This window comes from Ctenopharyngodon idella, chromosome 6, assembly GCF_019924925.1.
Source record: "Ctenopharyngodon idella isolate HZGC_01 chromosome 6, HZGC01, whole genome shotgun sequence".
Classification (NCBI taxonomy): domain Eukaryota; kingdom Metazoa; phylum Chordata; class Actinopteri; order Cypriniformes; family Xenocyprididae; genus Ctenopharyngodon; species Ctenopharyngodon idella.
The window spans coordinates 10344087-10359137 of NC_067225.1; the positions used below are offsets into that span (position 1 = coordinate 10344087).

General features: G+C 37.1%; 1 protein-coding gene across 3 annotated transcripts; it reads left to right on the plus strand.

The window, feature by feature from the left end:
• The first annotated feature begins 448 nt into the window (after positions 1 to 448).
• dnpep (aspartyl aminopeptidase) lies at positions 449 to 14896 on the plus strand. 3 transcript variants are annotated; one of them, XM_051897304.1, is made up of 15 exons: positions 449 to 589; positions 884 to 974; positions 1351 to 1439; positions 3042 to 3155; positions 3317 to 3442; positions 4772 to 4896; positions 5028 to 5112; positions 7169 to 7276; positions 9829 to 9906; positions 10022 to 10102; positions 10201 to 10361; positions 11666 to 11705; positions 11806 to 11907; positions 13193 to 13360; positions 14644 to 14896. In XM_051897304.1, exons 1-15 carry the CDS (start codon positions 584 to 586, stop codon positions 14692 to 14694), a joined length of 1425 nt encoding a protein of 474 aa, XP_051753264.1. In that variant the 5' UTR covers positions 449 to 583; the 3' UTR covers positions 14695 to 14896. The 3 variants fall into 3 exon arrangements, with proteins under 3 accessions (XP_051753264.1, XP_051753265.1, XP_051753267.1); XM_051897305.1 differs by lacking the exon at positions 449 to 589 and adding an exon at positions 608 to 687; XM_051897307.1 differs by lacking the exon at positions 449 to 589 and adding an exon at positions 727 to 750.
• The last annotated feature ends 155 nt before the right edge of the window (positions 14897 to 15051 follow it).

The window sequence follows — 15051 nt, forward strand, 5'->3', positions numbered from 1 at the left end:
TGTTTCAAAGATGGCCACCGAGTGAAATGACTTGTCTTAAAGGGACTTTGGTTTAACTTCCTGCTTCAGGGCTGTGTGTGCTCTTGTGATGGGAAGGGGGGAAGATCAAGTTTCTAAATATTGTATTGCAACCAGACAACAGTATAAAAACTAGTCCTGGCCTGAACCCATTCTGTATTCCAGCTTTTGGGATGACAGTTATTGCAAAGCCCTTGTGCCTGATGATTGTCTGTTGTGGGATTTACAAATATATATAGACATACAAATACAACTAATGGTTTTTTGGTTGACGTACTCTTCTCTGGGCATTAAAATTATTTTAATGTTGATAAGCATTTCTATAATTATATCTTTTCGATAAGTATATCTTTTTAGTATAGCTTTTAGATTTGATATATTAAATATTTTGCTCTTGTGCAGTGGGTATGTGGACTGCCTTTGCCTCAATATAGTTATTATAAGCGCTATTGTACCTCCAACAACTAGAGGGAGTAACCGTTTTTCTGCTACCTGACTACAGCAAAGCCCCATAGCTTCCTCCGTTCACGCCTCGAACTAAATGTGAAAGTCCACTTTATCATATATGCAGGTAAGGAAGTTTGACGGGTAACTTTTAAAGCTGTGATTTTTCAATAGTGTTCCTTGTGTCGTATTTCCGGTATTCTGGAAGCGCTGTTGTTTTGTTATGTAGGTTTCCACTGTGTGATTGGTGTTTTTTTGCATTTGCATTTTATTTTTGTCGTTTTTAAGGTATTCATGTGCATTAGCTTACTAAAGCATGATAATGAAAATCTCTCAAGACAAGAATACATTTGTTTTCACGCTTATGACTGACCGCTTTCTCTGCATCTGCTTCTATTTACTGTTTCTTGTATGTTTACAGTCTTTCATCATGAAAAGCTCCAAAGAAGCTGTGCAGGCCGCTGCCAAAGAGTTTCTCACTTTTGTCAATAAAGGAGTTTCACCATACCATGGTAAGAAATGCTGTATAGTGAGCTGCGAGCTATGGCAATGTACAGAGAAATGCATGAAAGCTTGAGCCACACTTTGTCGATAATATGATTAGCCAACTTTACAGTCTGACTAGATATGGGTCTTGAACATTGTTCCTTACTGACATATAGAGCTCCAGATAAGGTTTAATCTTGATCTAGACTTTGAAAGAATGTACCTTTACTTTTTCCCTAGATTACAGGCTTTGTAATGTCACTCCTGTGAGCATTTCTCAGTTCAGCTGTACTGGAACATGCAAGAGTTCAATAGTATATAAGTTTACACTCTGTATATCTCACTTTTCCTTTCTTCTGTATGTCTTTTTCCACTTTTCCACCTTCCTTCTCTGTCTTGCAGTGGTGGAGGAGTGTAAATGTCGCCTCCTGCAGGCTGGTTTTACTGAGCTCAAGGAGGCAGAACATTGGGATATTAAACCTGCCAGCAAGGTGTGTGTGAGAGCTCGATTCTTAACATACCGTAACAAGCCCATGCAGATTTTATATATATATATATATATATATATATTAATTATAGTAATAAAAAATAATCGCTCTTCCAGCACCTGGATTGTAGCAGGTAGATGTGTAGACAATTGCAAAGGTCCTGCTCATCTTGCAAAATAACATTGGGCATATGTAGCTTATTCTCTTATTTTTGCACAGAATGAGAAACAACTCAGTGCTGCTCATCTTAAAGGGTTAGTTCACCCAGAAATGAAAATTCTGTCATTAATTACTCACCCTCATCTCGTTCCACACCCGTAAGACCTTCATTCATCTTCAGAACACAAATTAAGATATTTTTGATGAAATCCAAGGGTTTCTGAACCACACATAGTCAGCAACGTCATTGTACCTTTTGAGGTCCAGAAAGATAGTAAAGACATTGTTAAAATAGTCCATGTGACTGCAGTGATTCAACCTTAATGTTATGAAGCGATGAGAATACTTTTTGTGCGCCAAAACAAAAATAACGACTTTATTCAACAATTTCTTCTCTTCCATGTCTCTTTGCTGTTGACGTTGTACATACAGTTCAGCGCTTCCTAGGCCTGTCACGATAACTACTTTTTGTTGTGCGATATATTGTCCCAGAAATAATTGCGATATGCGATATTATTGTCATTTTAAGACCATTTTATGCCACTGAATATATAATCATAATATAACAACATAATAATGCATGTAGGCCTACACACTTTCAAATGATAATGAACTTAACTCTTAAGAATATTTAGATACTGGAAGTGCACCATTTCGCGCTGTCATGTTTATATTTGCACCAGTAGATTGCAGAAACTGAGTGCATTTGCACTTATTCTTCCAAACTGTCTGTTGTTGTCAGGAAAACACTATAATGACTCGAATGGCGCATTTTTCCGCCTGTCGATGTCAGCTCTGTGTATGAAGGAGCTGAGCCCTGCTTTCGCCTCGGAGAGCAGACGAGATGACAGGCAGCACGATCAGCAAAATGTCGGTGACATTTGTTTTTGTGTAAGCATAATGGGCAATATATCGCGTCACCAAAAATTATCGAGATCATGTCCATATATTGTGTGATAAATCAATATATCGACTATCGTGACAGGCCTAGCGCTTCCGTGTTCTACGTCAGACGCCAACTCATTATTGGCCGACTTTTGCGTCAGCATCACACGCATGCGTCGTACTGTTCACGTATACTGCGTCGGCCAATACTGAGTCGGCGTTCTGACATAAAACACGGAAGCGCTGCACTGTGTTTACTACATAAACAGTGTAGGAGGTTGAAAATTAAGGTTGAACCACTGCAGTCACGTTGACTTTTAACGATGTCTTTAGTACCTTTCTGGACCTTGAAAGTGGTAATTAAATTGCTGTCTATGGAGGAGTCAGAGAGCTCTCGGATTTCATCAAAAATATCTTAATTTGTGTTCTGAAGATGAACGAAGGTCTTATGGGTGTGGAACGAGATGAGGGTGAGTAATTAATGACAGTATTTTCATTTGTGGGTGAACTAACCCTTTACATATCTATTCACTGTGTTTACTGTAATCTTTCCCTTTACAGTACTTTGTAACCAGAAATTACTCCACCATTATTGCCTTTGCTGTCGGTGGTCTCTACAAGCCTGGAAATGGTTTTACCATGATCGGGGCTCATACGGACAGTCCATGTCTGAGGGTGAGGACAGACACCTGATGCCCTGTGAAAGAGCTTTAGTGTAGATAAAAGCTTTGTTCAGTAATTACATTATAGCAGTCAGATAACTGTATTGCACATTAATGTAAGTAGAGGATGCATATGGGTATCATTCTTAATTTCCTGTGTGTGTGTGTGCTCAGGTGAAGCCACGCTCTAAGAAGACAAAGTTAGGCGTCTTGCAGATAGGAGTGGAGTGTTATGGAGGGGGAATCTGGAACACTTGGTTTGATCGTGACCTGACCATTGCAGGACGTGTCATGGTTAAGGTAAACCTCTGGCTGCTTATACACTTGGCATTAACATATGATCACCGTGATCCGATCAAAAGCAAATTTACTGCGTTCTACTCCGCTCTCGATTGTCTTGCAAAAACTGAGGTCCCATCACAATGAGTCCTCGACTACCTCTGAACCAGATCTGTATACAGATAACATTCCAATCACAAACGTGTTTAGGCATTTGTCTTTTTTTAATGTGTATGCGGACAACATCTGGATACAGGTCGCATGTTAATGCCAAGTGTAAACAAGCCCTCTGATGTATGTATCAAGGCCTGTTCACAACAAGAACATTAACTATAACGATAACTATATTAGCATCCACACCAACGCACAATGAGTGTGTTTACATGCACGTTCTTAAAGGGTTAGTTCACCCAAAAATGAAAATACTGTCATTAATTACTCACCCTCATGTCGATCCACACCTGTAAGACCTTCGTTCATCTTCAGAACACAAATTAAGATATTTTTGATAAAATCCGATGACTCAGTGAGGCCTCATTGACAGCAAGATAATTAACACTTTCAGATGCCCAGAAAGCTACTAAAGACCTATTTAAAACAGTTCATGTGACTACAGTGGTTCAACCTTAATGTTATGAAGCGAAGAGAATACTTTTTGTGCACCAAAATAACGACTTTATTCACCAATATCTAGTGATGGGCAATTTCAAAACACTGCTTCATGAAGCTTCAAAGCTTTACAAATCTTTTGTTTTGAATCAGTGGTTCGGAGCGTGTATCAAACTGCCAAAGTCACGTGATTTTAGTAAACGAGGCTTCGTTACGTCATAAGTGTTTCGACATTTCAATGGTTCACCGCTTGATTTTTGCAGTTTGATACACGCTCCGAAACACTGATTCGAAACAAAAGATTCGTAAAGCTTCGAAGCTTCATTACACACTAACTAAAGTTAAAAAAGTAAATCATAATCAAGCACCCCTTTATTAAATCATGTAAACACAGTTTAATTGCATTTTCGGGTTATTGGTTTGCATGTTATTTCTTTAAGCTGATTTATCAGCATACTGGTGTGCATGTGAACGTGCTTAGTGTCATTTATTATAAGCTTTTTATATTGGCTGTCAGTGTTTTTGTTGTGGTGTGGACTCATTTTATATTATTTTACATTTAGAACGATTTTTAAAACTATATCATAATCATTATAGTTATCGTACTTGGTCGTGAACAGTCCATGATATAGAAATGTAAAACCTACCCAAGTTCATTTGAATGATCCATTGTTGATCCTAAGTTATACATGAACAACACTCACTTTTACCTGTGTTGTCTGTTTATATGTCTTTTTACAGAGCGAGGGCAAGCTGGTGCAGCGTCTGGTTCACATCCCCCGTCCCATCCTCCGGATCCCCCACCTTGCCATTCACCTGCAGAGAGACATCAACGACTCCTTTGGACCTAACAAGGAAAACCACCTGTAAGCACTAATTTAGCCATAGGAAAATACAGGGAGCAGGACAGGTGGAGGTACAGGAAATATGTGGATAAGCACACTGCAATGCTGCTGATTTTTTTTTCAGTATGTATCTGTATTTGTGTCCATTGTAGAGCACCTTTCCTGGCCACTGCCGTACAGGAGGAGCTGGAAACAGGATCTGCCTCCAGTGGAGATGCCTGTAATGCAACATCCATAGTAAGATCATGCAAATTCACGCTTTAGGTGTACAAAACCACACAAGCCTGATTAAAGTTGAAGTGTATGCTTTCTGCACAAGCAAATGATAATTAATAGGGCTGTCAAGACCTTAAAATTTAATTTAATTAATTACATGATGTGCCAATTAATCGAATTAATCACACATCCATTTTGGTGGAGAAATTACCCCCATAATATCATTGAAAGTAATTATTGTGTTAGATGAATAAAGCATTGAATAGACATTATAAAAAGTAGCTTTAGAAAGAATTTTTTTTTATTCAACACAGAATTTATTATACATAAACTTTGACCATAACATTTTTTTTTTCAGAAGCTGCATCTGAAGTGGCATTTAGGTATATTTACACAGACTGTTTAATGCAGCTCAGAGGTGGCATAAATATGAATGGAAAATGAAATGATACTCTAAATATAAAACTAAAACGGCACGTGGTGGCACGTCACTGTCTTAATGAGTCAGTCATTAATTCATCCTATACATTTAAACATCTGATTCATTCAGGAAAGAAGCAAGTGACCATCTTTATGAATGAGTCACTGAATCAATAGCTCACTCAATCTGTTAAAAAACATGGATTCATTCAGTAATGAGACACCGCTGTGTGTCGCTCGGAGATGAACAACAGTTCTGCTGTGGCTTTGTTTGGAACTATTTTAGTTGTCAAAATTGAGCAAAAACAGACAATGTTGACAATTTTGTGTCTAAAATGTAACAATATTAACTTCTTGTTTATTGAGCTGTTGTATAAAATCCATATCACATTTGCAATCGTGCAGATATTCGGGAAAACGACACTCTTGCTCGTGTGATGTTGCTAAACAAACCCATAAGACTTTCGTTCATCTTCGAAACGCAAGGTATTTTTGGCGAAACCTGAGATTTCCGTCCCTCCATTGAAAATCCATTCCATCCAAACTTTCAAGCTTCAAAAAGTTCATAAAGACATTGTAAAAGTAATCCATATGAATCAAGCCCTTTAACCCAAGACTTCTAAAGAGATATGCCTGCTTTATATTATGAACAAATTTAATTTAGTCTTTTATTCACATATAAACATTGATCAACACCTATATATCGAGCACATCAAATATGGTCAACGGCAGCTCATCCTTACGCATAAACAAACCGCATTGGTTCTTGAAGAAGCTCAAACATGCTTGCATCACATGCGAGGACAAACCTTATTGGTTGTCATGCGTCAAGCAAACAGCTTTCGTATTTGATGGAACGACATGTGATTGGGTGATAACAGAATTTTCATTTTTGGGCAAACCTTCCTTTTAAAATTCTAGCCAATAATTATTTTCTTGTTATGACCAATATTCAAATTCTATATTATAGGTCTATTAAGTAAATTTAAAATAGAACTCAAATTCAGTTGTTGTAGAATGAAGTGAACACCACAACATTATAATGTGCAGTATGAAAAACTGATATTTTAACTTTTCTGATGTTTTAAGATTTGCAAAATCGTGACCACACGCAAATTAAAGAACACAGACGGAGCCGGATCATTTTCATAATGACCTGGACAATCTACCAAGAGCAGTGCAAATTGGCACCTGGTTTAAGACATGCTTTTTTTTTTTTGGGTGGTAAATAATGGCGGAAATACCAGTAAATTGACTTGCGCAAACCTTAGTAAATCACTTTGCATGATTCATTTAAATACTCTCCTCCCATAAATTTTGCATCTGAAAGGGAAACTCCTACAAATGTATATGCAATAAGGTCAGCTGCAAAAATAACTGTCCACGCCATTTTAGCACTAATTTTTCATTGCGTGTCTTTAATAAATCCTGACAGAAGTTGTTTAACTCCAAAAGAGGGTTTGCGCTGCCACAAGCTGTTAGTAAATCTGGCCCTAAATGTAAAAATAGGGGAAATAAGCACATTAAAAAGCGGTCTGATTTCAGATCACAGGTCTAAGACAAATATCGACTGATAACAATAGGTGAACATTCCTTGTTAAAAAATAAAATGTTGATGAACACTTGTCTCAGTGTTTTTGCTTCAATGTGTGTACAGGCAGAGAAGCATCACCCTGCGCTGATCCAGATGCTGTGTGGACAGCTCGGGGTCGAGCCAAAAGCATTACTGGACTTTGAGCTCTGTCTAGCAGACACACAGCCTGGCGTAAGTCTCTTTGTCTTCATGTTGGGCAAATACCCAAAAGATCTGTTCTGCTTTCTACCCTAGTGGAAAATAAGTATACCAAAATGTATTTGAAATACATTTATTTTGTGCTAAGTATACTGCAGATACACTTACATATTTATGTACTTAATATAAATACCCTGCAGTTGTACTTTTGGTATACTAAATTGATAAAGTTTGCTAAATTAGAACAACTAATTTTGTACTTAATTCACTTTAGTTATCTGGAAGTAGTGCTGAGATCCAATTAAAGATATACTTAACTATATTCAGGGTTCCCACGGTATTTCTGGAATATCATGGAATTTTAAAAGGTCTATTCCAGACATTGAAAGTCAGGGAATTCTATTTTTTATTTTTATTTTTTTGTCCAAGTCATGGAATATCAGGGATTTTTGTTTGTCGCTTTAAATTTTAGTTTCCATTTATCAAAATGTAATTTTTCTATACCACATTTTTTTATTGCGTTGTTTCACGTGTTTTGCGTATTGTTATGGTTAGACTATTTTTCAGCTGCATTTTATTCCCTTCCCGCTCGTCAACTTAAGTCAAATGCAGTCACCTGTACCTGTAAACATGCCATGAAAATGTAAATTTCAAGAGCTTTGGCTACAAAATGACCACTTCAAAGACTGTCCTACACGACAAAGGATTCTATTTTTGAAATGGTTTCTATATTTCTGGGATTTTGCAGCTAATAGTTCAGGTCATAGAGAGGGAACAAGGACATAACTGCACAAAGAAAAGTATTTATTACAGTTTGAATGTTCTTGTTTCCTTTTATTTCTTTTCAAACTCTGAGGTAAATACATTGTTGCTCTCATAGTGGCTATTAAAGTCATGCAAAATGATATTCAAGCTCAAACCATTTTAATATTAAGCAAAGCTCAAACAAGTGTATTTCATGACAAAGATTGTATCAGTCACTGAGTATGTATTTTGAATAATGTTTTATGGTTTAATTTTATTTAGTTTAATTTTGTTTGGTTTTCGTGTTTAGCTGCGAACAGAGCCCGCCCACGCGCTGTTATGATTGGCTGTGATTTATGATTGATTTTGTGGTCTTGTAGCTTTGTCAAGTCTAGTTAGAACACGGTAACCTAAAAACGGTAAGCCGCCTTTTCACTGCACGATTGTCGCATTTTGCCCCCTAGTGGCAGTCGCACAGAATTTTCAAACTGGTCGTGCGTAGCTGTTACCTTCGTTTATTCACCATGGTAGAATGAATAAATATGAATAAATTAATAAATGCACATTAGATAAACTACCAACATTACTTCTGAAGGAAAAATATTATGGGACTTAATTATTTAATAATTATTAATTATTTATTTCAGACAATCATAACCATTTACAGAAATAGCCTAGGTCAGACGGTCTGCAAAAACTAAATGTGAAGAAATCAAAAGACTGAATGATGAACTTGATGAGAAACAGAAAATCCTCTAAAGCATTTAACCCCCGAAAGCATAAAAACTATAAATTAATTTCTATAGAAATAGTACAGAAAAATATCAAAGTGCATTTAACGGGTAAAAGCACAAAAAAAAGTAGTGTGTATGAGTGTTTAACTTAGTTTTGTACTAAAAACGTCTGTGAACAAGTAAATAAAGCTTGCAAATGGATGGATTTAAAATACTCTGTGGCTGATTTTTGTCTGCCCAGTGCTCAGCACAACAGCGGCCTGTTTTTCCGTTCATTATAGGTCATGAAAATTCAGCTTTTTAGTCAGTGAAAGTCAGGGAAAAGTCAGGGAATTTGACATTTGGCTTAGAGTGGGAGACCTGTATATTTGATTGTAGGGTTGTCAAAAGTACCTACTTCGGTACTGAGTCGGTACTGAAATTTTAAAATGTGACGATATCAGCATTTCCCCCTAGAATTTTGAGCGCTGTTGAGCGGATTCGTAAACACCTCTGATTGGCCATTGTGTTCACACGCTCAACAAATATGTCTGTGATTGCAAGTATACTTTAGGTACACTTTAAATATATTGCATTTAAAGGATGATATTATACAGTGATCATACTATCCTTACTAATAGTGATATTAAAACACATTTTAGACTTAATATTAAGAAATGTGCATTGTGCAATAAAAAAAGTACTCCAAATAAAGTTTAATTATAATATATCAGTAAGTCTCAAGCAATACTTATTTCATACTAAGTATGAAATAAATGTATAGATTGTTTTCACTAGAGTCTTTTTCTTTCTTTCTGTTTTTTGAGGTTTTGCACAAAATTGTGCTGACATAAAGAGGATTAGTATGCAGGGAACATTTGTGCTCAGCAAAGAGGATTGCTGTTATTTTTACCCGACTGAAGACAAGCCTTTAAATGCGAGAGTGGGACTCCCAGCAGAATGAAACATTGCTTTAGAGAATCTGGAAGGAACAAAACTAAGAGCTCTAACGGCTCTCATTTCCATATGATTTACACATTAACTAACTGGCAGAACTACGGCAGTGGGTTCTCACCAGGGCTTTTTAACTGATTATCATGAGTTTTGACATGTTTTTGTGCTCTGCAGGCACTAGGAGGTGTCTATGAGGAATTCATTTTCTCTCCCCGTCTGGACAACCTGCACAGTTGTTTCTGTGCCCTCACGGTACGTCTGAACGCAGAGAGCAACATCTTATTAAATATTCAGTCATTCACCCACTCAGAAATGATCTGAGGAGTGATGGTAAATAATTAATGCATAATTATGTCTTCTTTCCCAGGCGCTCATGGACTCCAGCACACCTGATTCTCTAGCTAAAGATCCAAACATCCGTATGGTTACTCTATATGATAACGAAGAGGTGAGACAAAAAATGCAAATATGGGCAACTGCAAATTATAAATCCATCGGTCGCTAGTCTCCTTACCCAAATAATCTGGCTTCTTCGTTGATCTGTAGGTGGGCTCTGAAAGCGCTCAGGGAGCCCAGTCTAACCTGACTGAGTTGATCCTGCGACGCCTAGCTTCGACCCCTGACAATCTGACCGCCTTTCAGGAGGCAGTGCCACTGTCCTACATGATCAGTGCAGACATGGCACACGCTGTGCACCCTAACTACCAGTCAGTCTCTCTCTATGGCAGCTTGTTTGTTTCTGTGGTAACACTTACCGCCTTTATCCTGGTACAATGTATCATCACTATGTTGACACTGGAATTTGTGCTTCTGGTTTTAATAATAATCAAATTTCCCAGTCATGAGAAACACCTGGGAATATCAAGGAATTTGGAAATTGTTATTTCTAGTCTTTATTAATACAAATTAATAAAATCATAAGTCATGGAGATTTATATAGTACAGTTATATAGTAAAATATATATATATACTGCCGTTTAAAAGTTTGGGATCGGTAAGATTTTATAATATATATATTTTTGAAAGAAGTCTCTTATGCTCACCCAGGCTGCATTTAAATAATACAGTAAAAACAGTAATATTGTGAAATATTATTACAATTTCAGCATCATTACTCCAGTCTTCAGTGTCATGTGATCCTTCAGGAATCATTCTAATATGATTTGCTGCTCAACAAACATTATCATTATCAATGTTACAAAAAAGATTTTTTTTATATTTCAAATAAATGCTGTTCTTTTGAACTTCATCAAATCATTATACACAACTGTTTTCAACATTGATAATAATAATAAATGTTTCTTGAGCAGCAAATCAGCATATTAGAGTGATTTCTAAAGGATCATGTGACACTGAAGAGTAATGATGCTGAAAATGATGCTTCACATCACAGGAATTTACATTTTAAAATATATTCAAATATTAAATGGTTATTTTAAATTGTAATATTTCACAATGATTACAGTTTTTACTGTGTTCTGGATCAAATAAATAAATAATTTTTTTGCATCAAATAAATGCAGCCTTGGTGAGCAGAAGAGACTTCTTTTAAAAACATAATAAATCATATATTTTAAAGAAATAAATACTTTTATTCAGCATCAATGCATTAAATTGATCAAACGTGACAGTAAAAACTTACATTGTTACAAAAAAAAAAATGTTTCAAAGAAATGATTTTGAACTATTAAGAATAAGAAATGTTTCTTAAGCAGCAAAGGATCATGAAGGATCATGTGACACTGAAGACTGGAGTAATGATGCTGAAAATTCAGCTTTGATCACAGGAATAAAGTTCATTTTAAAATATATTCAAATAGAAAACAGTTATTTGAAATTGTAAAAAATATTTCACAATACTTCTGTTTATACTGTATTTGTGATCCAGTAAGCATCCAACTGGGCAAGGGTCAATGACAAATGAGAGTGTCCACGATAAAGTAAAGGAAAACTCGTTTTCTAGTTTAATGTGTTATGTTTGTAATGTATAATATGATTATTCATCTTACAGGGAGAAACATGAGGAGAACCACAGGCCTGCTTTTCATAAGGTAACAGACATACGCACTAATAATGCCTCTTCAACACATTCATGAAGACCTCAGCAGAGCCCAGTCAGCTAAACCTCTCACATTGTTTGCCCTGGATCAGGGTCCAGTCATAAAGTTTAACAGTAACCAGCGCTATGCCACCACTGCTGTAACCGCTGCTATATTACGAGAGATTGCTGGAAAAGTGGGCGTACCTCTACAGGTGAGCAGAACATTCCCTCCTCCCTTCTATTTCATTTGATCCTCCTTCACCATCTGTCAAGACTCTTTTTCCCATATAAATCCGTAAAAGTGCTCCTTGTTATCTGAGCTAAAATTAGCATTACTGCTCTGAAGACGTGAAATGCAAGAGAAATCAGTTGATTCCTATCGTGTGGTTTGTTTTTGTTGGTAGGCATTTAGAATGTTTATTGATGTTTGTGTATATCAAGAGAATGCGATCTCTCTCTGCATACCATTGCTCCTAGCAACAGGCTGCTCATAAGACCGTGTGGGATTTTGTAAACAAAAGAGTGCAGCAGAAGAAAAAGAATGATATAAAGAGACTGAACGAAATCTTGCCACCATAAACCCTGTTTGTATACACTATTAAAGGGTTAGTTCACCCAAAAATGAAAATTCTGTCATTAATTACTCACCCTCATGTCGTTCCACACATGTAAGACCTTCGTTCATCTTCAGAACACAAATTAAGATATTTTTGATGATATCTCAGAGGTTTATGACTTGTCCATAGACAGCAATATAATCAACACTTTTAAGGTCCAGAAAGGTACTACAGACATTGTTAAAATAGACCACATGACTGCAGTGGTTCAACCTTAATTTTATGAAGTGACGAGAATACTTTTTGTGTGCAAAAACAAAACAAGAATAACGACTTTATTCAACAATATCTTCTCTTCTGTGTCATTCTCATACGTTGTTTACGTCCAGTGCTTCTGTGTTCTACGTCAGAACGCTGGCTCAGTATTGGCCAAAGCTGCACATGTGAGCAGCACGAAGCATGCGTGTGATGCTGACGCAGGAGCCAATAATGAGTCGCCGTTCTGACGTAGAACCTGGAAGCGCTGGACGTAAACAACGCATGAAAATGACAGAGAAGAGAAGATATTGTTGAATAAAGTCATATTTTTGTTTTGCTTTTGCGCACAAAAAGTATTCTCATCGCTTTATAATATTAAGGTTGAACCACTGCAGTGACATTGACTGTTTTAATGATGTCTTTACTACCTTTCTGGACCTTGAAAGTGTCTATGGACGAGTCATATAACTCACGGATATCATCAAAAATATCTTAATTTGTGTTCTGAAGATTAACGAAGGTCTTAGGGGTGTGGAACGACATGAGGGTGAGTAATTAATGACAGAATTTTCATTTTTGGGTGAACTATCCCTTTAAATGTACTTCAGATGTACTTTTTGTAAAGCAACCTTGTGTTTGTGGAAAGGCGCTATATAAATAAAAATTGCTTCTTTTTCCCCAGGATGTGATGGTTAGGAATGACAGTCCATGTGGATCAACGATTGGGCCGATTTTAGCAGCTCGTTTGGGAATGGCGGTCCTGGACCTCGGGGCACCGCAACTTGCCATGCACTCCATTCGTGAGATGTGCTGCACATCTGGAGTTCTCCAGACCACCACCCTCTTTAAGGTAAACGCCAGCTTAACCTCAGCCTGGCAGCTTGGCAGTCTGATAAGTCTTGATCATTCAGTATTATAAGGGCAAATATAAATCTAAAACACTTCAATTTAGGACCTGTTTCAACCTGGTATTAAGATGCATTTTAGTCGATCGGATCACAAGTGGACGACGCTAAATACAGGTGTAAGCGAGGTGTTTTGAGTCCACTTTCGACCACTTCCAGAGGTAGTCGAAAACACATTCAACCAGATTGTTTTTGTAGTGTAAACACTCATGTGGTCGAATGCGTTCAAACAGCCACTAAAGACGCCTGCTCTCCGCCTACTGACTTAACGCATTAAAATTATGGAAAGTGCGCTAGCCAGACAGGAAGATGAAAAATGTACCAAGCACAATGTTCTCTCACCATTCCAGATTTCTAACACACACTCACCACGTTTAGACGGTCTTGCGGTTGTCCGAGCAGAAACGAAAGCTGCTGCTCTCCGTAATTGTTTTTCCATCATCTCCAAGCGTTCATATGTAAATTACGCAAGCTTATTTTGTTCATTAGATCGAAAGATCCAAAAAAAAAAAAAAACATACATTTACATGCCTATAGACCCTCCCCTCGAAGAAATCAGGACAGGAGTGGTTGAAAGTGGACGAAAGACACGGATTAAAACACTAGGTGTAAATGGGCATGTGTCTCTCTCGTCTACTTGTGATCCGATCGACCAAAACTCATCTTAATACCAGGTGGAAACAGGGCCTTAGTTGTAAAGTTTGGAGTTCTGTGAAAATTTAAATATTAAATGGGCCATGGTAATGAAGTGAATCATTTTAAAATGACAAATCGAGCATGTAAATGCTGATAATAAGCTTAAAGGAATGGTTCACTCAAATGAAATTTGTCATTTATATGTTAATTCAATCCTGTATGACTTGCTTTCTTCCATAAACACAGGAGAAATTGTGAAGGATTGCATTGGTCTCTCCTTTAAAATTATGAAGAATGGGGACTGAAGATGTTTAAGTTTCCAAAAAAAGCACCATGAATGCAACAAAAAATGTTGCTATATTGGTGAATAAGTTTCAGAGAGGTTTTGTGAATGGGGTCAACCAATCTATTAAAAAGATCCAACACATAAGAATTAGTGCGTCACGGAAGTGTCATGGAAGAATGCAAGCCAAATGGGTTTGGAACAACAAGAGGGCGAGTTTTTAGTTTTGGATGAGCTGTTCCTTTAAGGATTGTCTAATGAATGTTTTTAAAGTCTGTTTTGGGTTGTAATAACTGTGTTGTAATGCAGGGCTTCTTTGAGCACTTCCACACTGTACGAAGCACAGTAACTGTGGACTAGACTGTGAGAGGAACTCCTTAGAACCATACAGTCGGGATTCATGGACGCCATTACTTCATCACTGCCATCTGTTCATTTGTCTGCATATGTCCATTTGTTGATCACTGAAAATGGAGAGTTTAGACACTCATATATGTGGCACTTCAACAGTGTTTCCATAAACTCGACTTTGTGAACTTGCTAATAAAACCAATAAACCAGTGATGCCTTGTTTTCATGTATTCCATCAATGTTATTTGCCTTGAATTTGTAAGCATGAAGTCCAAACCCCATACCAGCAATGCCCATTATGACGTAATTTGTGTATTACTCAAAATAACTGCATTACTGTACTTATTGTCGTGCCCACTTTCCGGG